Source organism: Nannospalax galili, unplaced genomic scaffold (genome assembly GCF_000622305.1).
Source record: "Nannospalax galili isolate Female #2095 unplaced genomic scaffold, S.galili_v1.0 scaffold66, whole genome shotgun sequence".
Taxonomy (NCBI): Eukaryota; Metazoa; Chordata; class Mammalia; order Rodentia; family Spalacidae; genus Nannospalax; species Nannospalax galili.
Genome location: NW_008356058.1, coordinates 5,333,404 through 5,355,057, shown reverse-complemented (window position 1 = coordinate 5,355,057; position 21,654 = coordinate 5,333,404). Strand labels below are relative to the sequence as shown.

Below are 21,654 nucleotides of genomic sequence, written 5' to 3'. Positions count from 1 at the left end.
GTTACAGGGGAGGAGAGTCACCAGTTTCAAGAAAGGAACCACAGACGAAGGGTTATTCAGCAAACAGACTTATCACTGGGAGGCGTTTGAGGGAAGGTCTGACAGAGCAATGCATAACATATCATTACAGCATGACGCCTTTAGCCTTCCAATACTCTTTTGACTGTAACTGAGTTTCACGCGTGTCCCTTCATTTCAACGACAGCATGAGTTCCACGAAGACTGCCAGGGCACCAAGGTGAGTCAATAGGAGTGACGGAGGAGTCCTCGGTGGAAACTGCAGCAGCCGGTCTCTTGGCTATGCCAGCCATCAGAAATGACAGTGGCGAGAAGTGCCAGGGCCTAATTTCACTTTCCACCCGGAAAGTCACGGACCCGGGGAAAGCGGGATGGATTGGAAGTACAGATACCTGCCTCAGGTGCTTTTCACGCACCAAGAAGTCACGTCGGTAGCAAAAGGGCCTACGAGGTCCCCACCCTGAGGGCTGCTTTCCAGCATCAGGCTCTTTCAGCAGCGCCTCCCCGCCTTACGCCAACTCCGTAAGGAGCCGCTGAGGCCAACCTCTAGCAGCTCCCAGACCTTACGTGAGGTTGCGCGGAGGCGGCACTGGCGGCGGCCATCTTTAGTTCGGGCAGGACCCCACCCTCCTCCTCGGGACTCCCTCTCAGTGTACCCAGGATTTTCACCCACGAAAGTAACGCAGTTAATCTTAGTGGCAGTGTTGAAGAAACATACAAAGAAGCCAGACTACCCACAACAACGGAACTGCCAAACGCGGCCAGTCTAAATATGGCGGTTAAGTACGAGAGCAATCGGCGCAGACGCCAGTGAAGTCATAGTCTAAGCGGAGCCAGGCGGCAGGCTTGGAGTGGGTAATCTCGCGAGACCTAGCCGCCTCGGCTAAACTCGGCTGGGCCCGGAAACCTCGTCTCAGGGCGGGGAGCGGAGGAGGGATCCGAGTCCGAGGAGAGCCAGTGGGGTTGTCCGCCCTCTGCCGCGTGCGTAAGCGGAGCAGCGACGCCGGGCGGCTACGCCGCGGAATCGGCGTAGGAGGCTTTGGAGAATCCGCGGGCTGCGCCGAGCCGGGGCTGGTCGCGGAGGGGGAGGGGATGTCGGTCAGTGCGAGATCCGCTGCTGCTGAGGAGAGGAGCGTCAACTGCAGCACCATGGGTGAGTCTCTGCCCCGGGCCGCCGCCGCTCGGGGCCTCGGCTCGGGACACGCGGACACTCGGAGGCCACCGGCCGGAGCAGGGGAGCGCCCTGAAGCGAGGCGGCCGTGGGCGGCGAGGGCGGCGCGGAGGGGGCGATGGCGGGCCCGGGGCGCGGCGGGGCCGGGGGGAGGGGAGGCGGCGGCGGTGACAGTTTGAATTGAACGTGAGCGGAGCTGAGGCGGCGGCATTTCCTGTGCCGCGGCGGCCAGGCCTGGGCGCGGGTGGACGGCAGCCGCGGCCTCTGCGGCCCTAGAGGGGTCGTCCTGGCCCAGCCCTTGCCGGCCTCCGCGGCTCGCCTCTCCCGGGTCTCTCTCCTGCTGGACCTGCGGCCTTGCCGCCCGGCTCTCCCAGCTCTCCCGGCTCTCCGGGCTGGGCTGGGGTACCCCCGTGGGGGCGTGGGCCAGAATGGGGATGCGAGTGCGCGCTCGGGCCGGGGCTGGGAGGGCCGACTGGTGAGGGCGGCGGTGGGGAGGGAGGAAGAGGGATGCACCGGGCTGCAGTAGAGGCGGCGGCGGCTGCTACTGCAGCCCGTGCGAACGGACGTGCAGTCTCCCTTCTTCCTCTTCCCCGCCACTCGGTTGCTGTTTCCCGGGCGCAGCCTAGAAGGCGGGTGGATGGCGGGCGAGTCTCAGGGACGGAAGATCCGGAGCTTGGGTTGGAAGTAGTTTTTAGGAAAAGGGGAAAGAGAACGTCTGGAAAGGGCGCCCTCCGGAGGAGGTGAAAAGGATGGGAAAGGTCCCTGGAAAGGGGAGAGAATGGAGATATGGACTTTTGGAAGTTTAAGGAAATTAATTTTTGAAAATAATTCTAGTATTCTGTTCTCTTAAGCTCTTTCATTTCCTTTCCTCCCCCACATACTGGAAAAAGAGCAGGCTGTCTCATTCACATTTTCCACTCCTGAATCCCATTTCATACTGTGTCTATAGTATGAAATAAGCAGCTGAGAATTTTTTTTTTTCTTACATGTTTCCATTTGCTAAGTTACTTTTTAGAGTACACTGTTTCAAGTCTGGGTTCTTTCAATTGAAGGGAAAGAATCGGTGATGTCCAGATGTTTGCGTAGTTACTGAAATAATTAGTACTTAGATCTTTGCAAGATTATTGCTAAATAGTTCAACCTCAAGAATTATTTTTCTTATTTTGATGAAGTGAAAGAATATCTTCCGTAAGTGCGTCTGAGAGTCCTAATGAAGAGGTACTGTAGATTCACAAGTATTTCATTTGTTTTACGTATTTGTGTATATTCAGGTAATGAAGTGTAGTCAGTTTTTTCCCTCTCTAAAGTTTATAAGCAACTCGAAACTCTAGGTTTTGTATTCATAGCAGGGGTGCAGCTTGTAGAATCTTGATAGACAAGATGGGCATAAACAGTTTCTGGATTCCTTGCTCCACAAACAGTCAGGGAAAGAGTAAGGGATGATGGGAGAGTGGAGGCAGGAAACAATCTTTCATGATATCCAGCTCTTCCGCAGATGGAACTAGAGGAGATAACACTAAGTGGAGCTTTAAAAGAATCGTGGATGCTGCATAGGTGGCTTGTATGAAAGCAGTGTGTCATGTGATCGGGCAGTGTGAAGGAACCAGGTTCTCTTAATACTTGTTAGAAATACCACATATGCTCTTCGGCTTACAGAATTGAAAATAAGTTTATTATGTGTTTATGGGAAGTTGATAGATATTTTCCTAATTTAGTTTAGAAAGTTTTAGTTACTGGTTTTCATTTAGAGATATTTGTATATAACTACAGAAAAAGTAGTAATATCGATTATTATTCAGAAGCTTGTTAGAAAATTGATTGTGTGGATTTATACATTGTTCTCATAGAAATAATATATTAGAACATTTGAACCACTGACACCACTTAAGACTCTTTAACAGGTTATGCTTTAACAACAGCAAAGCTTGAGAAAGGAGAAAATAAGAAGAGTTAGAGCTATGGCTTTTACGATCAGTCAGTGAAGACAGTGGTAGAGCAGGTTGGTTTTATGCACCCGAGCTTGTATATTTATATAGTCACCATAGTCTGTGTGTTGGGACTTGCTAGTTGAATAGTGCTGCTTGTTTGAATTGCCAGCAGAAAGCCTGATTTCATATTTTGGCCTAAAAAACTATATTTTTTTTATTAGAAACTAAAATTTGTTAATGCACTTTACCAAGTTTTGAGACAGGAAATTTATACATTTCATTCTCTTTATTGTGGTCAAAAAGTACAGTGTACATGGGGCAGATGCACGGTTTTAAAATGTTACGGTAGGGATTAGGTCTTGGTGTGAGAAAGGGCAACTTAAAAATCTGGGTTGCAATTTCATATTTTGCATTTGTTTATTCTGTACACCAGAAGCTAGTGGGGCTAGAGAGATCCAGGGCCTATTTTCTAATCTTGAGAAGACGTCATCCCTCAAAAGCCATGTAGAAACCAGGGTGGGTCTCGAAAGGAAGTAGTAGTATTAAATGATCTGCTTTAGGCTTTGAGAAGAAATAGTAGTATTCTTTTATTTTTCCCTTGTCCTATGTCATCAGCTGTCTGAAGAGTAAGACAAAAGGGTTCCAGTTGGAAATCTTAATGATGAGTGATAACATCAGCTTTGAAGTGCTTTTCTGTGCTCCCATTTCTATATTTTGATATAAACTGATTCAGAATTAATATACTTGACCATCATGCTTTCAGAATAGTTCACTTGGGTTCTGCAGTAATTTCATGGTAGCTAAAGTTGGGTTTTTAACTGTTGTGTCAGAGTTTTTGTACTTGAAGCCAGTATTATTTAACTTCAAAAGTATTTGAAGACTGAGAAGTAACTATACTTCGTGTTTGAAAAAAAAATAGCATGAGGTTGCTGCTGTTTGCATTATTTTGAAGTTTTTAAAGTCTTAGATATTCTTGTATTTACATTTTTAGTTTTTATTTGTTTGCTTTATAGAGAATATTCCCCCTTCCTACTAATCACCAGAAGTTAACTTGAACTCTTTAAAAAAACTTTAAAAAATTATTTGTGTATTGGGGGGCATGTGCATACCACAATGTAGATATGGAGGTTAGAGGACAACTCGAGGGTCAGTTCTTTCCTTCCACTGTATAATTCCCAGGATTGAATTTAAGTCATCTGGCTTAGTGGCAAACACCTTTACATGCTTTGCTATCTGCTTGGCCTTGAACTCTCCTTAAGATGTAGTGTGCTGTGCTAATTGTTGTTTTACTCTGGAGCTGCATACATTTGGTAGCTTCACTTAAGATAAGGGTCCAATCAGTTTCTTACCCTTGGCAATTTTGAGGTTTGGGATTTATTTGTGTGTGTGTGTGTGTGTGTGTGTGTGTGTGTGTGTGTGTGTGTGAAGAAGCTCCAGGTCCACCTGGGGTTTAGTTCCTCAGGAGCCATCCACATCACCTTGCTTTTGAGACAGGCTTTCTCTCTGGGACCTGGGGCTTGTCATTTCAGCTAGACTGGCTGCCTAGCAAGTCCTGAGGAGATGCAGTCTCACCTTCCTAGTGCTGAGATTTCAAGCTTGCCACCACACCTGACTTTTTTACCTGGCTGCTAGAGATCGAACTGAAATCCTCCAACATTCATAGCAAATAATTCCCACTGAACTATCTCTATAGTCCCCTCTCAGAATTTAAATTTTTTTGTTGGTGAGGTACTACCCTGTTGTTGGGTGGTTTTTTTCTTGTATTCGTAAGATGTCAGTAGTACATACCTTCTCCATTTAGGACAGTGAAAAAAAACCACAGACATTACCAATTGCGTGTACAGGAGAATTGTCTGCCAATGAGAAATGCTGCAGCCGGTGAGAGAGCTACTGAAGGTCTTCAGGAGATGGGAAGTCATCTTCCCTGACTGCCTTAGTCCATAGCTCTTCTGGAACACTCAATCTTGTATTTCTCAAACTTGAGAACCAGAATCATCTAGGTAGCTGTTTTGTTTTTATTTTCATTTTTTTTAAGTTTATCATTAGTTTTGTTTGTTTTGCTAAAAAATTTGGTAATTACTTCACTTATAGGACATTGAGCTAAGTCAGTTGTTTCCAAAGCTACAGCTGATGCTCTTCATGCATGAAAGATCAGTCATGGCATGTGTTTAAAAAAAATGCAGATTATCTGGTTTCTAGTCATGCCTAATTGATTCACTGGAGAGAAACCTAGGAACCTATATTTCCAAATACTTCCCAAATTAAGTAATTTTATTAAGTATAGCTTTTATACTATATATATAGGTTTTAAGTACTTATTCCAATGAGCCTTGGTATGTAAACACAAATACTTCTTGCTTCATTCATTCAAGATACTGAGCATTTCTACCCTCATGGCAGGCACTGCATTGCTCTTTTTGGCCCTTGTCCCCCTGCTGCTCCAGGTAACCACTGATCTGATTTCTGAGAGTCATAGATTAGGTTTTTAAAAAAGCTTTGTTAAGATATAGGGAGTATATATGAAATGTTTTTTTCTGGGTTCTAGGTAGTTTTTTAGAGTTCCCCTCCCCTAGTGTGTGGTGCATGTGGGAGCACCAGTCAACAGTGAGTACTTTCTTCTGTGGCTCTCCACTTATGTATGTGTTGCTCTGTGTGTGTGTGTGTGTGTGTGGTGTATACGTGTGTGAGGGTGTGTGTGCCCTTGAGAATGCATACACAGGTCAGAGGAGGACATCAGGCACCTTCATTTAACCCTGTCTTCCTCACTACCTTTAGACAGGGTCTCTCCCTGAAGCTGAAGCCGAAGCTCACTGTTTCAGGATCCACTTCTCTGTGCCTCCCTCTCTCCCCCAATGCTGGCGTTACAGGCATGCATATCCATGCCTATGCTAGAGATTTTAACTCGGGTGTTCATGCTTGCACAGCAAGCACTCTTACCCACTAGTCATCTCTCTAGCCCGTCCACCTTATTTTTTTGAGACACAGTCTCCCATTGAAACTGGAGCTCACTAATTGGCTAGACTAGCTGGCCAGCAAGTCCCTCTGGTTATAGATGCATGGTGCTGTACTTGGCTTTTATGGTTTTTACTTGGGTGCTGGGGATCCAAAGTGAGGCCCTCATACTTGGAAGGCAAGTGTTTTATTGCCTAGCCATCTTCCCCAGCCCCTTTTCCCCCTTCTTTAGAAAATTTAAAATGTTGAAATGGTCAATTTTGTACACTTAAAGGAACATAGATTAGTAGATTGCAGAGTTTGTTAAATAATTGACTTGGGTAGGCCTTTGGAGATCTTTTCCTAGCAAAATCAAAATTGTTTTTTCAGTTTTACTGATCTTTATGAAATGGTCTTGCAGTGGCAGCTTGATATTTTTGTAAGCATTTTTCGTTAATTTAACAAATATTTGGCTACAAAAAGTCTTACACACTGAAATCTAAGATACCTTTGGCCCATATCTTGATGTATATTATGGTGTTTGTATTTTTATTTCTGGTATTGCTTTTTGTTTACTTTATTGAAGTTAACCTATCGTTAGTCACTCAGTTTCCTGCTACTCAGACCACTTACATTCAGTTTCTCTGAAGTTTTTTTTTTGTTGTTGTCGAATATGGAATTTAAAGGCATATGTCCTTCCTGCCCTAGGACATATATTCTCTTTCTCCTCATTTTCCCCAAATAGCCTTTCTTAGATTATTCTGTATCAGTGCATTAAAGATCATCCCTGTTAGAGCTGCAGAAATCCCTTTGTGCAGCTATAACAAAATACCTCAGACTGGATCAGTTTTAAAGAACAAAACCTCAGTTCCTAAAGTTCTGGAGGCAGGGAAGGTCAAGATCAAGCACCAGCATGTTCCTTATCACAAGTCTGCTTCTAAGTTGGTGCCTTTAGTGTGGCTTTCCAAGGAGACAAATGCTCTGTCCTTACTTGGTGGAAAGAACAAAGGGGGAAAGCTCCTTTGAACCTCTGCTGTAAGGTTAGTCCCAGCTATAGATATTGTCATTGGTGGTGGTTTTTAAACCTAATAATTTTGGGGGTAACACATTCTGACTAGCATATAGATAGGCTGTGATTTTTTGACATGCTCCCTCTTTATAGACATTTATTTCCAATATTTTTTCTGTTTCAAACCATGGTTTATGAATTTAATAAGTAACTTGGGTCATTAATCATTTTTTTTGTGTTAGTAGCTTTTGAACTTTCTACTTTTGCTCTTTGAAGCAAGAAACTATGAAAGCAGTAAACTTGATGTTAAATCTTTAGTTCTGTATGTAATGTGTTGATGTTCATTACTGTGTCATGCTGAGTGTTGATGTTACTTTAGTTTGTGACACTCAAGGTTGTTCCTTTAAGGAATATATCTTGTTCGTACTATATGTTTGGCACTGGGAAATTGAGTATAATACTTCAAGGTAGAAACAGACATGATGATTAAGAGCTTTGATTACAAAGTCTAACTTGGATTCAGATCTCAACTATAAAGCTTAACTGAATGTTGGGCAAGTAGTAGAGTGTTATGTTTCTTTCTCCTTAATGATTGGAAAAATCTAACATAGTGCCTAGTATATAAGAAGCACTCAGATGACTAGCTTAAAAAGTTATCACGCTATATTACACTGGATTGCCTTCACTGTTAAGAACTATGTTTCATTCACTTTGGTGTCCTCAGATCTTGCATGTACTTAGTAAATAATTTCAAGGCCTTTAGAATATACAGTGGGCCCAGAATACCCTTTCTAGTCTGGAGAAAGGGATTCTTTAAAAAAAAAAAAAATTTTTTTCAGGAGCTGGAGAGATGGCTCAGTAGTTAAGATCACTGGCTGCTCTTGCAGAATACCTAGGGTCATTTCCCAGCACTCACATGGGTGAACAACCATTCATAACTCCAGTTCCAGGGAAATCCAACTCCCTCTTCTGACCTCCACATTGCATAGCACAAGTACACTTACACACGTGCAGGCAATACATTTATACACATAACATAAAAATAATACTAAATGTAGATGAGTGTTTGGTTTTGTCTGCATTTATATAACTGCCTCCATGTGCATGCAGTGCCCACAGAGGTCAGAAGTGGGTGTGGGATCCCCTGGAACTTACAGAAGGTTGTTAGGTCCCATATGGGTCTTCTACGAGAGCAGCCATGGGTCTTCTGCAAGAGTAGCCATGGGTCTTCTGCAAGAACAGCCATTGCTCTTAACTGCTAAACCAGTGATTAGATGGTAAAGAAGAGGATGGTTCTAGGCTGAGGAATGATGGTAGTGTTAGATTATGAGGCTAGAGTAATAGATGAGCAGACACCTAGTATACTATACTAAGGAATTTTAAAAATCTTTATTAAAGAATTTTGAAAGAAGAATGGTGACCATGAGAATCATGATAATTGTCACTGGAGGATTAGGTAGGGCATCAAGGGTGGGGCTAAGTGAGTTGAGGGAGGTATTTTAGCTTTCCCAGGCAGGACTAACAGAACTGAAATGGTCATGAAGGAAATGAAGGGGATACATGTGCTGTAGCATTTGGAGAGTGCCAGTGAAGGAGAATGTTTGAGCTTTTTGGCCGGAGTGAATAGGTCAGTGAATAAGTACCAGGTATTGAAATTGATAATTTAAAACATGAAATCGAGAACTTGGGAGATCATGAGCGTGTTGGGATCCCTTAAGGTCTCAACACTAGGTCATCTAGAATAGAAATAAGGTTATTGTACTCATTTGGTGCTTTGAATTTTTATATTTTGAAAGTGAATGTGTGAACAGGGTTGAAGAAATTGGCATACAGTGATTTGTTGGAATTTCAGTTATACTAAGGGCAGTAGTTTCTTGAGTTTATTTAAAAGGTTTCAGCTGGTACATTTCATAACAGTTGTTTCAAACTAAGACTTATGCTAGGTGGGTTTTTTTTTTATTTTGAGTGACATTTTGTATTATATAATACAAAATTGCCTTCAGATTATAATCAGAGTTCTTTTTAAGGACAATTTTGGTCTGTATTGGCCTCACATTTTAATTTTTAGTATGAGTATGTGTGTATTGCCTGCGTGTGTGTAAGGGCACTCAGGTTGTGTAATCCCTTGAGAGGTCAGAAGAGCATCGGATCCCCTGGAACTGGAGTTAGGGATGGTTGTCAGTTGCCATGTGGGTGCTGGGAATCTAACCCCTGTCATCTGTAAGAGCAGCCAGTGAGTGCTCTTAACTGCTGAGCCATCTCTCCAGGCTATCATTCACTTTTAGAGAATAAATATTTTGAGTGAGATTATTCATGTAAGAGGAAGAAAAGTTCTTGTAATTTTATCTCTGTGCTTTTATATTATTATTGAAACAGTAACCAGAATTCCATAGCATTTGTTGCATGTACCATTCTGGGACATCAGATGAGTGCTTCAAGGAAAAATTTTCTAGTAAACTAATATACTTTTCAGCCATTGACATTTTAAACCATCTTTAATAATAATTAAAAAATTTTAATAAGTGCATTTTTATGATCAGTTTAAATAAGTTAGGAGAGAAAAAAAATCCAAAAACTTATCATTAGAGGTTGATTCATGTTCTTCCTTAATGGTATTAGTGGTGTATGCCTTGTTTGAACTTTGGAAATATTTCCTGTGTTTAATCCACTTGAAGGTTCATTAACTGATTAGCTGAGAGAGAGGGTCTATAAATTTGTATTTTTAGGTATTTTAGATGATTCTGATGAACAGCCAAGGTTGAGAGTTTTTCGTATGTGTGACATTGAGGCAATATATGTGAAAATATTCTATAAACTCTTTATACAAAAATGAGGTATTCACCTAGTATTTAATAAAGTCTTTTGGTATATTAATCTATTCTAAATATACATATGACAGTCCAGTGTTACAATTCTTTAGCCATTAAGAAAATCTTTAACAAGCCCTCCCCCATTATATTGGGAGGGCGTTTATTAGTACTGTAAGCTTGTAATGTGCATTTCTTTTATTATTGGGAGGAGATATTTGTTGTGCATAAGCTTTCCTGCTTTCAGTACAATATGAGTTTTAAAAATTTCCTGTCTGTAATATTTATTTTTCTGCTGTGAATTGTATCATGGGGTTTTAAAATAACAATATGAGGTGTTTTTTAAAAAACTATGTTGGATCCCCTGGAACTGGAGCTACAGACAGTTGTTACATGCAGGCAACGCACATACACACATAAAATAAAAATAATAAATTAAAAAAAGCAAACTATGTAGTGTTTCACATTTTTCTGCTCTGTTTATATACCTGCCCATCTTTTGTTCTTGTTAAGTTTGTAACCACTCTGATTTTAGAAATGTTTTAATATCTTTCAAAGAGTTTCCAGGTTTATATTTTAACCCACCGAGTTTAATCAATACTGCCCATATGCACCTGAGTGTGTATGTGGGGGGTCACCACTGGGGAATGGGGCAACCTACTAGAGGCCAACTCAGGTGACTCTCCCCTAGCAGCCATCAACTGCCAGTAGCTCCTTAGCTAGGGATGGGACTTCAGGTGACCTGCCCATCTATGCTGGAACCTTTTTTGGTATATCTTTTACTGAATTTTTCATATACAACATCCTAATTATTTATACCTCCTTCCCCATCATTGGCATCCTCCCATTCCCCCTTCCCCCCAGTGGATTGCCTGCATTCTGTTATTTATGTTAAGGTCTGTTGAATCAAATTAGTTTTCCCAGGTGTCCCTTAGTACAAGTAGATCCACAAGGGTCTGGTCAGCATATTTAAAAGTCACTTCCTCAAAGAAGATCAACTCTTCCTCACCCTGCAGTTATTAGCTGCCCAGTAGTTCTTTGGCTACAATTGAAGCCTGCTGCCCGTTTCCATAGTTCTATGTTAAGTTTTTGTCTGCTTGAGTTTGCATGGGTTGAGAAGAGATAAATAATGCCTATAGGGTGGGGGGGTAGGCAGAGGGAAACATTAGTTCAAAGACCTACTGAAAAATTACACATACAATAATATCTCTACATGGTCCATGTGCATGTACAACTGGAGGCTATATAACAAGAAACAGTGCCAGATAGGAGAAAGAAACCTCTTTTTTCAAGTGTTGGCTATGGGTAGTCCAAGAGATTCCCAAAATTATACAGGCTATTGTTACAGTCTTTGATTACCTCCCAGAACTTGAAGGTAAGACCCTATTGCTGAAGACAGGATATGCTTCAGGCACAGGACTTGAAGCAAAGGCGCTGGAACTGATCTGGAAAACACCTCCCTGAAGGCTAGCAGTCATGGCTTTGGAGAACACTATGCAAGGTGCTAAGGGAGAACATCAATCCAAGATTCAACCCCAGCTTTAAGGCCTAATAACCCCAACAGTGACCTGCACAGCAAACTATATTGGGGCAGTAGTGGCACTTTTGTCTTGGGGGTAATCAACATCTACTTAATTGGACTCTGTTGGAACTCTTTTGACCTTGATCCAGCCCTTGTCTTGTGCAGGTAACCATAGCTGCTGTGACTTTGTGTGTAACAGTCATGCTATATCCAGAGGATAGCACTTCATAGTGCTCCTCTGGCTCTTATTCTTTTTTTTCTGTCTCTTCTGCAGTGTTCCCTGAACCTTGGGGCAAGGAGGAGTTGATAACAGATGTCTCATCTACAGCTGAGCACTCAGTCACTTATTCTTAGCACTTTAAGTTTAAGCAATAATGAGTCTTTGTATTAATCACTACCCACCGCAATAAAAAGCTTCTCTGACCAAGGTTGGGAGTAGCACAAATCCATGGATATAAATGTAAATATTTAGAAGGCAATGTGACAACATGACCATTTAGAAAAACCACATCAGTAGGTTTTTCTCTAGGGCCTGTGAGTTCCCTAACCATGGTTTGACCATGTTTATAGTACCAGGCATGAATTCCCTTCTGTGGAGCAGGCCTCAAATCAATCCAATTTAGGGTATGTTATCTATTAGGCATTGACCCACGCTTGTATGTTTGCTTCTTAGTTATATCCTATAAAGTTGAGGTGCTAGGTGAAAGGGAAATAAATTTAGGAACAATTATTGTTCCATGGATGTATAAAATAATGTACAAATGAAAGAGCTACCAAAAACATTTAGCCATTGACTGAAGATCCTCAGAATATATAATCTGTAGTGTGGTTACTTTCCCATTGCTGAGAAGGACAAATTGATTTCTGTAGTTTGTTTGGAAAAATGAAAACCTGGCACAAGTGGGTGAAATTTGTGATGCCAGTATAGAACAAGTCAGTCTTTTCTTGGAGTTTATGAAAGTAAAAGTTGGTTAGACACAGAATAATTAGAACTTACTTTAGGAGATGATTGCTTTGTGAAGCAAAAAGATCAGCTATGCTAGAATGATTAACTGGCAACTAGAAACACACACAACAAAACTGCTTGAGTTTGCTAGTGCTCTGTAGTGTACTGTTAGAAAGAGAACAGCGTTCTAGCCTCTTAAAATTTTGGAATAACCTTAGATTTATTGAAAAGGTATAGCCCCAATAATTATGAAAATTAAATATTGAGTTAACATGTAGAAAATGTAGAAATAATATCACAGACATGCAAATATAGCGTACCCATGCTTCATGCACTTTAGTACTGGCTGGGATTAAGGGGGTCAGGTGAACAAGGGATTTTATGTTTGATAACATCATCTTTTTTAAAGATAGGGTTTCACATTACCCAGGTTCTTAAACATGCTATAGCATGAGAGTTTAGCCTGAAGTACTGATCCTGCTCCAGCTCCTGAACGCTGGGATTTCAGACAGTACCCCATTCAGTTAAGAATATCTTTTATTTTAGTCTGTGTTGAATGTTTTTGAGCAGAGCTGGGAGGTTTCATTGCTTTTAATTGAAGGGTGGATGTTCTAAGTATATAGTTGGTCACTAGTAGATTCTGTTTAACAAATTAGAATCTAGCCAAGATAAATACCTTTTTTCTCCTGTAGCTTCTTCGTTGGCCTATTGCTTCTGGTTTCTTTCTAATTAATTGAGCAGATCTGTGTTGATAATTTACTTGTTGCAGAACTTTAAACTATTTGGCTTCTAGAGTATGTTTTGGGTTCTAGTAGCAGGATTTTAATTGCCTACTTCTAGTCTGGGGCTTAGGTGTATGCTTTTATCAAAAGCTTCCTGGAACATCTTCTATGGTAAGCCAAAAATAAAAAAGCCCATAGGAATAGAATTTTCTGTTTTGAGTTATCAAATTATTTTGATTGCTTCAATAGTTTAATAAAGCAGACTTTTCAAATCTTTGGTTCTGAATTTATAATTATACAGAAACATTTGTTTTATTAAGAATTTAGTAACTATAAAAAAAAGTTTTTAAGTACTTTCCCAGTAATACATTAGTATGCTAGGTCTGCCATTTCTCACAGATGGTTTTGGAGGCAGAAATCCAAGATCAAAGTGTCAGTATGGTTTTATCCCTTCCCTCCGGTAAGCATATCAACTTTGTCAGATTAGGGTTCCAACATATGACTTAATTTAACTTCCTAGGGCCACAAATTTTTAAATTTTATTTATTTTTATGTGTATGAGTGTATTGCCTGCATGTGTGTAAGTGCACCCATGTTGTGCAGTGTTCTTGGAGTCAGAAGAGGGCAGAAGAGGGCATTGGAGTTCACTGGAAGTAGAATTATGGATGGTTGTTAGCTGACATGTGGGTGTGGGAATCGAACTCGGGTCCTTTTCAAGACAGCTGGTACTCTTAACTGCTGAGCGATCTCTCCAGCCCCCTATAGTGGTATTCTAATGTAGGGAAGCTGTAGAAAAATTAGAAAGAACAGGAAAGAATTCTTTATTTTTATTAGAGAGACAAAATTAGGTGTTATCAGACATTTTATGAGCAGCGATAGCATTTGATACTCTGACAAGCAATGGTTTTGATGTCTTTTGTTTGTATTAAGACAAAGTCTCACTGTGTAGCCCTGTCTGACCTGGAATTCACTTGTAGACCAGGGTGGCCCTTATCTCACAGAAATAATCCTGCCTCTGGCTCCACAGTACTAGGATTAAAGGTGTGTGCCACCACACCCAGCTGGTTTTGATATAAGTACTAGAAATTGTATTCTCTTACAGAATTGTTATGTTCAGAATACAGGCACCCATAAGCATGTGGAATAGATACACAAACTTGCACATAAATAAAAATTTTTAAAAAGAAAAGAAATTTAATGCAAATCATATGTGTAATTTAAACTTTTCTAATAGCTACATTTGAAATTTTAGTTCTCTATTTTATGTAGCGAGTATATAAAAAATTCCAAGTCAGTAAATATAAAAACTATTAAAATATTTTTCATTCTTGTTTTCTTACAGACTTCCAAATCTGATGAATATTTAACTCAGCACATCATTTCAGACTAGCTGTATTCTTTCATATTCTTAAGATAGTTTGTGTGGCTACATTAATGGAGAGTTGAGTTTTAGCCTATTTATGTTCATATTTTCCACCTTTGTTAAGTCTTATTTCTCCCATGGGTTACTGTAGTAACTCTGGAGATTAACAGTTTTTTTTCCCCTCTAGTTCACCTTTAATCTTGTTAGTGGTAATTTTCTGAAATATACATGTAACTATGTGTATGAATTAATGTGACTATTTAAAAAAATTTTAAATTTATTTTTGTATATGTGTGTGTACATGGATGCCATGGCACACATGTTGAGCTCAGAGGACAACTTTTTTGAGTCAGTTCTCAGCTTCTACCTTGTTGAGGCAGGGTCCTCTTTCTGCTGCTGTGCTATACACTACAGGCTAGCTGGCTTGTAGCTTTTGGCCAGTGCCTTCTCTTTCCTCCCATCTTTTATGAGTGCTGAAATTACAGCTTCACACTATAGGATTGAACTTGAGTTCTCAAGCTTGTGCACATAGTGCTTTTAAACCTGCTGAGCCTTCTTCTCTGCCCCAGGACTATTAGTTGTGCTTCATATCCTCTACTGCTCTCTATAAGTATTCAAGGTAAAGTGTAAACCGAGTGAGTTCCTTAGTATCCTCCTAAAGCCCTGTTATCTGGCTTTTGCTTGACTACTCCAAGTTGCAGCTTCTAGACCCTAACAAAAGTGGTATTGACCTGTTTGTAGTTCACTTTAGGAACTCTACTCTTGCTCCTAAGTGTTCGTAGTTAACAATTCACCTGCCTTAGTCCCGTATTTTCTAGCTTCTGTTCTCACTTGTCATTGGACTATAACTGCCTTCTAGTCTTTCGGGGCCTTATGTATGGATCTGGCCCCAACACAGGGTGAAACATCCTTCATTTTTGTTCTTGTAGCATTCTTGCTTTATTATCTCATAGCGCTTGTCATTGTATTATTGCATTAGGTTTCATATTCCTAATTATTAGCATGAGTTACAGATAAATGTCTTATATTTCAAGGATCCAATAGCTGTATGTTGAACAAATGAGTGAGAATAAGGTCAGAAATTTTAGGATTTGAATCCTACATTTAAAGTAAAAGGGGAAAATGCTATTTAAAATTGATTCCATTCTTTTTTTTTTTCCCCTTGGTCTTTTTGAGACAGGGTCTCCCAGTAGCCCCATCTGGCCTGAAACTCACTATGTAGACCAGGCTGGCCTCCAACTCAGATCAGCCTGCCTCTGCCTCCTGAGTGCTGGGACTAACTAAAGGCATGTGTCACCACGCCTGGCTTCATTTTTATTTGTATAAACATAAATGCTAAGTTATTTTTAACAGATTAATCAATAATCCATAAGAAAATCAAGAAAAATCAGTATTAGTTCATCAACATAGCAATTTTAGTTGCAGTTCCAGCACTAGCTTGGGAATTTGCTGTACAGCAGCAGAAATAAGAGAGACCATGTCTTAAGTTGGAAGGCGACAAATGACATCAAAAGTTGTCCTCTGACCTCTGTCTACATGAGTACAGTGGCATCTGCATGCCTGCAGTCACACACGCATACACAAAAATAGATTTAAAACATTAAAAAATTACCCACCTCAATAAAATTTGTAGCCAGAGGCATGCAATATAAGACATGAATCTTTAAAATACTTGGTAGAAGGGAGGAGACATGCCTGTGAAATCTTGTAGGAGTTTAGTGTTCATGTTAAATTTAATATGTAGGTATTTTTAGACCATTTATAGCTAAAATATTTACATAATTTAAATGCTGGATAAAGTTCTTCAACTTTTCCTTAGACTGTGTGAGTGACTCTAGAAATTTGACCGAGCAAGTGCCAGTTACATCTATGTGTAGTACGATGTTTATTATGAATGTTAAACAGTGGACAAGTAAGTTTCTGCAGTAATAGCTTTTTTTTTTATAATCTGTGCTTGTTTTTCATAATGAATTAATGAGTTAATTTTTTCAGTGGAGGTTTCACTATGTTGCCCAGGGTGGCCTTGAACTCAAAGAATCAAGTGATCCTTCTGCTTTAGTAGCTGGGGCTACAGTCATGCACCACTATGCTTGCTTTCTTTTTCTTTTTTAAAAAAGTTTTATTATTATTTTTATTTTATGTGTATGAGTGTTTTGCCTGCATGTATGTGAGTGCATCTGTGTCGTGCAATGCTGCGGAGGTCAGAAGAGGGCTTCGGATTCCATGTGGGTGCTGGAAATCGAACCCAGGTTCTTTGCAAGAGCAATGCGTGTTTTTAACCTCTGAGCCATCTCTCCAGCCCCACTTGCCTTGTTTTTCATATTTAAAATTAATTGAAACTTTAGGAAAATTTAATTATTTTTGTCATTTTGTAAAGCAGTATATAATGTACATAGATGTTAAAATCCAAAGGGAGGCAGATTCTTTTTAAATCTACTTAGGAAAGATCAAATGTTTATCTTTGATATTTAAAGTTATTGATTGTAACTGTTACATGTTTGTAAATTGATTTTATAGCACTTGGGAGGCAGAGGCAGGCAGATCCCTGTGAGTTCAAGGCCAGCCTGATCTTCATAGTGAGTTCCAGGACAGCTGGGGCTACAGAGAGACCCTGTCTCAAAAAGACCAAAAAAAAAAAAAAAAAATTAGAATTCTGGGCTTATTATTCAGCTGCCATGTGGGTGCTGGAAATTGAACCTGGGTCCTCTGCAAGAGCAGTCAGTGCTCTTAACTGCTGAGCCATCTCTCCATCCACATTATTATTATTTTAGTGAATATCTGAACATTTTGTTTTGTGAAGTTGGGAGAGTGGAAGGATTGAGGAAATTCAGGATTATGTTGAATTTTCCTCAGCTTTTGATTTTCTTCAAGCTTCCACTGTATTCTAACTTCACTTATTTATATTTTGTTACCAAAAAGCAGATTTAAAAATAAGTTGTGGGTTTTTTTTTTCTGTTGGAAATTTTGTTATAGTAAATCCTAATTTTCATACTTTTAAAAGTGACAGTGGCATTTCAGATTCCAAGATATTAGCAACTATAATCTTCCAAAAAGAAAACAAAAATTCTTCAAGCTTTTATGTTTATTTTATGTGTATGAGTATATTGCCTGCATATATGTAAGTGTGCCCATGCAGGCAGTGCCCACAGAGGCCAGAAGAGGGTATCAGACCCCCTAGAACTGGAGTTATGGATGGTCATTAGCTGTCACGTGGGTTCTGGGAACCAAACCTGGGTCTTCTGCAAGAGTAGCCAGTGCTCTTAACTGCTGAGCCAGCTCTCCAGCCCATGAAGTAGTTTTTGATTTTGGCTCGTACCACTGAGCCTTCTTTATCCATTGCTCCCTGTTTCCCTAATAGATGTCACCAGCCATTGAATTGTTTACCCAAAAGCCATAGTTATCCTTGGTTTCTTTTTCCTTCACTGATGACGTCCATTTCAGTAGCAGTATTCTGTCAACAGAACCTTCTCAACCTATTTTGAATCCTTGTAAATCTTGTACTGCTTCCTATTCAACATGCCCTTTCTTTCTTGGATTACTGCAAGTCTCTTTAGTTCTTATTCCACTCCTTCACTTAACAGTTTGAACTATCTTTAAAACACTAATCAGGTCACTTGCCTGTGCAGAAACCCTCCAGTGGTTTCCCATCATGTCTGAAATAATGTCCAGACCTCTTATTTTCATGGAGTCCCACATGATTTGGCTCCTGCTTGCTTCTCTGACCTCATTTCCTTTTACACATCCCTTTGTCCTTTGCTTTCTTTCTTGAAGATAGCTTATCTTCTCTTATCTTCTCTTTTGTTCCAGGAAGTACCAAATCTATTCACAGTTTAAGGTCCATCCCTTGGCCTAGAATGCTTCCTCCCTTTTCTTAATTCAACCTTAAAACCATACTCATTATAAACCCAAAGCCTATCAACAAATGAGACAGAGAGACATACTCTGAGGTGTTTTTATTATGTCTTTGGTGGGTTCCTTAAAGTGTAAGGCGATTGGCTGGAGAGATGGCTCAGTGGTTAAGAACACTGGTTGTTCATGCAGAAGACCTGGGTTCGAATCCCAGCACCTACATGGCAGCTAACAACTGTCCGTAACTCCAGTCCCAGGGGATCTGAAAGCCTCTTCTGACCTCCACGGGCATTGCATGACACGGGTGCACTTACCTACATGCAGGCAATACACGAATACATATTTTAAAAAAAAGTTAAAAAAGTGTCAGGCGAAAACCATAGTCTCTGAAGCTTTTTTAACATTCTCAGATGGCAGCTGTGCATGTGTGTGTGTGTGTGTTACAATGTTTGAAATTTATTTAATCTTTGCTTCCATAAAGCTTACATTCTAGTTGGAGGCAAGGAATGGGAGATGGTATAGAGAACCAAATAAACATGATGAGTAAAATCTGTTAGTGGTAAGCACTAAGGAGCAACATAACATAAGCAACAGAATGCTGGGCTGAGTAGATTAATTTTAAATGGGACGAGCCTCTCTGTGATACTGACATTTGTGTAATAGCAGTGATAATGCAGTAAGTATAAAACAAATGTAAAAGTTTTGAATGTGTCCTGATTTGTTTGGGAAATAGTCAGGGATCTAGTGTCATTGGAAAAGAAGTGAGCAAGGAGAGGAAGGTATAAAAGGCTAAGAGACTAGAGAAACAGGAGAGCCTGATCTTGCAGGCCTGGGCAGCTAATGGCTCTTAAGCTTTGGCAGTACTTGGAACTGTTTGAGGAACTTTTGAATACTGATGCATGGGTTCCACTTCAGAGATTGATGTAACTGATATGCAAGCAGAACACCTGGGTCTTTATAGAAGCTCTCTGAGGTTATTTCTAAAGTGCAGCAAAAGTTGAGAACCACTGTAAGCTATTATTAGTACTTGAATTTTACTTTTGTGGGAGATGGGTTGTCATTAAAGTGTTTTGGGTTTTGCATGGGAAAATTTTGTAATTAGTTAACTTTAAAACTGGATTTTCACTTACTAAATTTAATTAAGTATAAGCTACAAGTAATGCCTTAACTGCCTCAAATTATTTGTAGTAGGTTGTGATATAGTTGAGATTTATACACTTATAAACTAATGTTCTTCTCAGAAAGTTTATCCTAGGATGGTGTTTTCTTTGTGATTGTTCAGTTGCCTTTCAGTTTTCACAGCCTACAATTTACCTTATCTTTGCATATATTATTGCCTGTTGTCTTTAGCTTTCTTCCCCTTATGTCTATAATGTACATGTCTTCCGGTTCTAAACTTAAGCTTAAGAGAACTTGAAATGCAGCATTGTATAAAAAAATTTAACTTAAATGTTTGTATTTGTCTGATCTGAGCTAACTGTATATATTTACTTGACAATACAAAGTTGTATGAAATTCATAATATCCCTTCCTGAAACTTTATAATTCTATGTTTTTTTCCACCATTTCCTATAAGACTTAGGTGCAGGGTATAATAATTGGTCTTTATAAAAAGATAGGAGCTCTTTTGTTTTATATTTCCTCAGGAGAGCTACTGACAGTGCAAAAGTATTTGACGTGTACAGAAGACTGCCTTCAATGTATTTATAATTTATTTCTAATTTGTTGAGTTACATGTAAGTAACTTTTGTTTCTATCTTTTACTGTGTATGTTCCAATGGATTTGCTCCTGTTTGGACTGAATGTGCTGTTACAATTCTTGGAATTCCTCGCTTACTGTTCTTCTGTGAATTCCTTCTTTTGGAATCTGGGACACTGAAATGATGGAAAATTTTCCTTTACAAAGTAGCTGTGAGTATACTACATACATCACAAAAACTTTCATAGAATTAACTTAAATTTAAGTTACGGTTAGATGAAATATGACCCTTAAGGAAATTTAAAATTTAAAACATAATTTTAGTTTTGCTCATAATAGGCTTTCAACTGTTTGATTTCAAAATTTTGATTGGTCTCCTAATTATGTTTAAAATTAGCTGTTTAATTGGCTAACTTGAAAGGAAAAAAGTTATGGGTAGAATATCTAGCTATAAATGTGATACCCATGAAGAATGTAGACTTTATTTATTTTTCTATTATTTTGAGACAAGGTCTCCCTGTAGTCTCAGCTGGCCTAAAATTTGCTATGTAGACTAGGCTGGCCTTGAACTCACAGGGACCCACCTGTCTCTGCTTCCTGAGTGCTGGGCTCAAAGGGATGTGCCACTATGCCTGGCTCAAGAATGTAGACTTTTGTTTTTGTTGTTTTTTGTCTTTTTGAAACAGGGTCTCCCTGTAGCCCAACTCATTATGTAGACCAGGCTGGTCTCGTACTAGAGATCCACTTGCCTGTGCCTCCCAAGTGCTGTAATTAAAGAAATCATGCCTGGCATAAGAATGTAGACTTTAAAATTTTTAAATATATTGGATTGATACTTTCATACCACCAGGTGGTTTTTTTTTGTTTTTTTTTTTTTAATGAGAAATTTGAATGTAGCAAAACCTCTGAGACTGTGTCTCCCTAAGGAATATTCTGTTATTGTATTTAAAGATGAATAAGACTATTTCTAAAGTAAAATTAACACTTAGATGGTCTGAACTATGAACAACATTTTTCACAAATGGGTAAATATAAAAAGCAGACTTATTATACCAATTTAGAGTTCAGTTAAAAAATTACTTATGGAATGGTCATGAAAGAAAGCTCCATATAACCAACAGAATTGCAGTTTACTTTTAAGTCTTGGAAAAATTACTGTTCCATGAAGATGAAGGCAACAGAATTATGGGAAACCTTGAAGTGACATAATTGTACCTGGTGTATAGCTTGAAAGATGTTTACTCAGGATACTGATTATGAAAACCTTTAAGATTTACGAAGAAATTGCTTTAAGCACAATTTTGATGTATTTCATGAGTCAGAAGACCAATTTCAAGAAACTCATACCTGTGGAAATTAATCATTTTGAGCAAAGGTGATAATTAAATGGTTCTTAATATAATTTTAAGGGGATGTAGATTTTTCTATGGTAGAAACTCCTTTGTTATTTTATGTCTTTCGCTGGTTAGTCAGAATATTGTTTTACTAACTTACTGTTAGGTGAGACCTTTGCTCTGAAGCTGGTCTCTTTACATTTTAAAAATTAATTTTTATGAGTATTTTGCCTGCATGCATAAGTGCAGCTGTGTTGTTGTGTTGTGCAATGCCTGCAGAGGCCAGAAGGAGTCAAATCCTGGAGTTACAGATGGTTGTTAGCAGCCATGTCGGTACTAGGAACTGAATCCGGGT

At 39.5% G+C, this 21,654-nt stretch overlaps 1 protein-coding gene across 3 annotated transcripts in view; it reads left to right on the top strand.

Annotated features, from left to right (window-relative positions):
* Positions 1 to 876: 876 nt before the first annotated feature.
* Septin7 (septin 7) overlaps positions 877 to 21,654 on the top strand; it is a 75,406-nt gene continuing 54,628 nt past the window's right edge. Inside the window, exons 1-2 of one of the 3 annotated variants that reach the window (XM_008854195.1) lie at positions 877 to 1,171; positions 20,173 to 20,177. In XM_008854195.1, coding sequence (XP_008852417.1) covers positions 1,111 to 1,171; positions 20,173 to 20,177 — 66 coding nt within the window. In that variant the 5' untranslated portion in view covers positions 877 to 1,110. Of the gene's footprint in view, positions 1,172 to 3,732; positions 3,735 to 20,172; positions 20,178 to 21,654 lie in introns of all 3 variants that reach the window. The other 2 variants (XM_008854196.1, XM_029556689.1) reach the window with 2 other exon arrangements.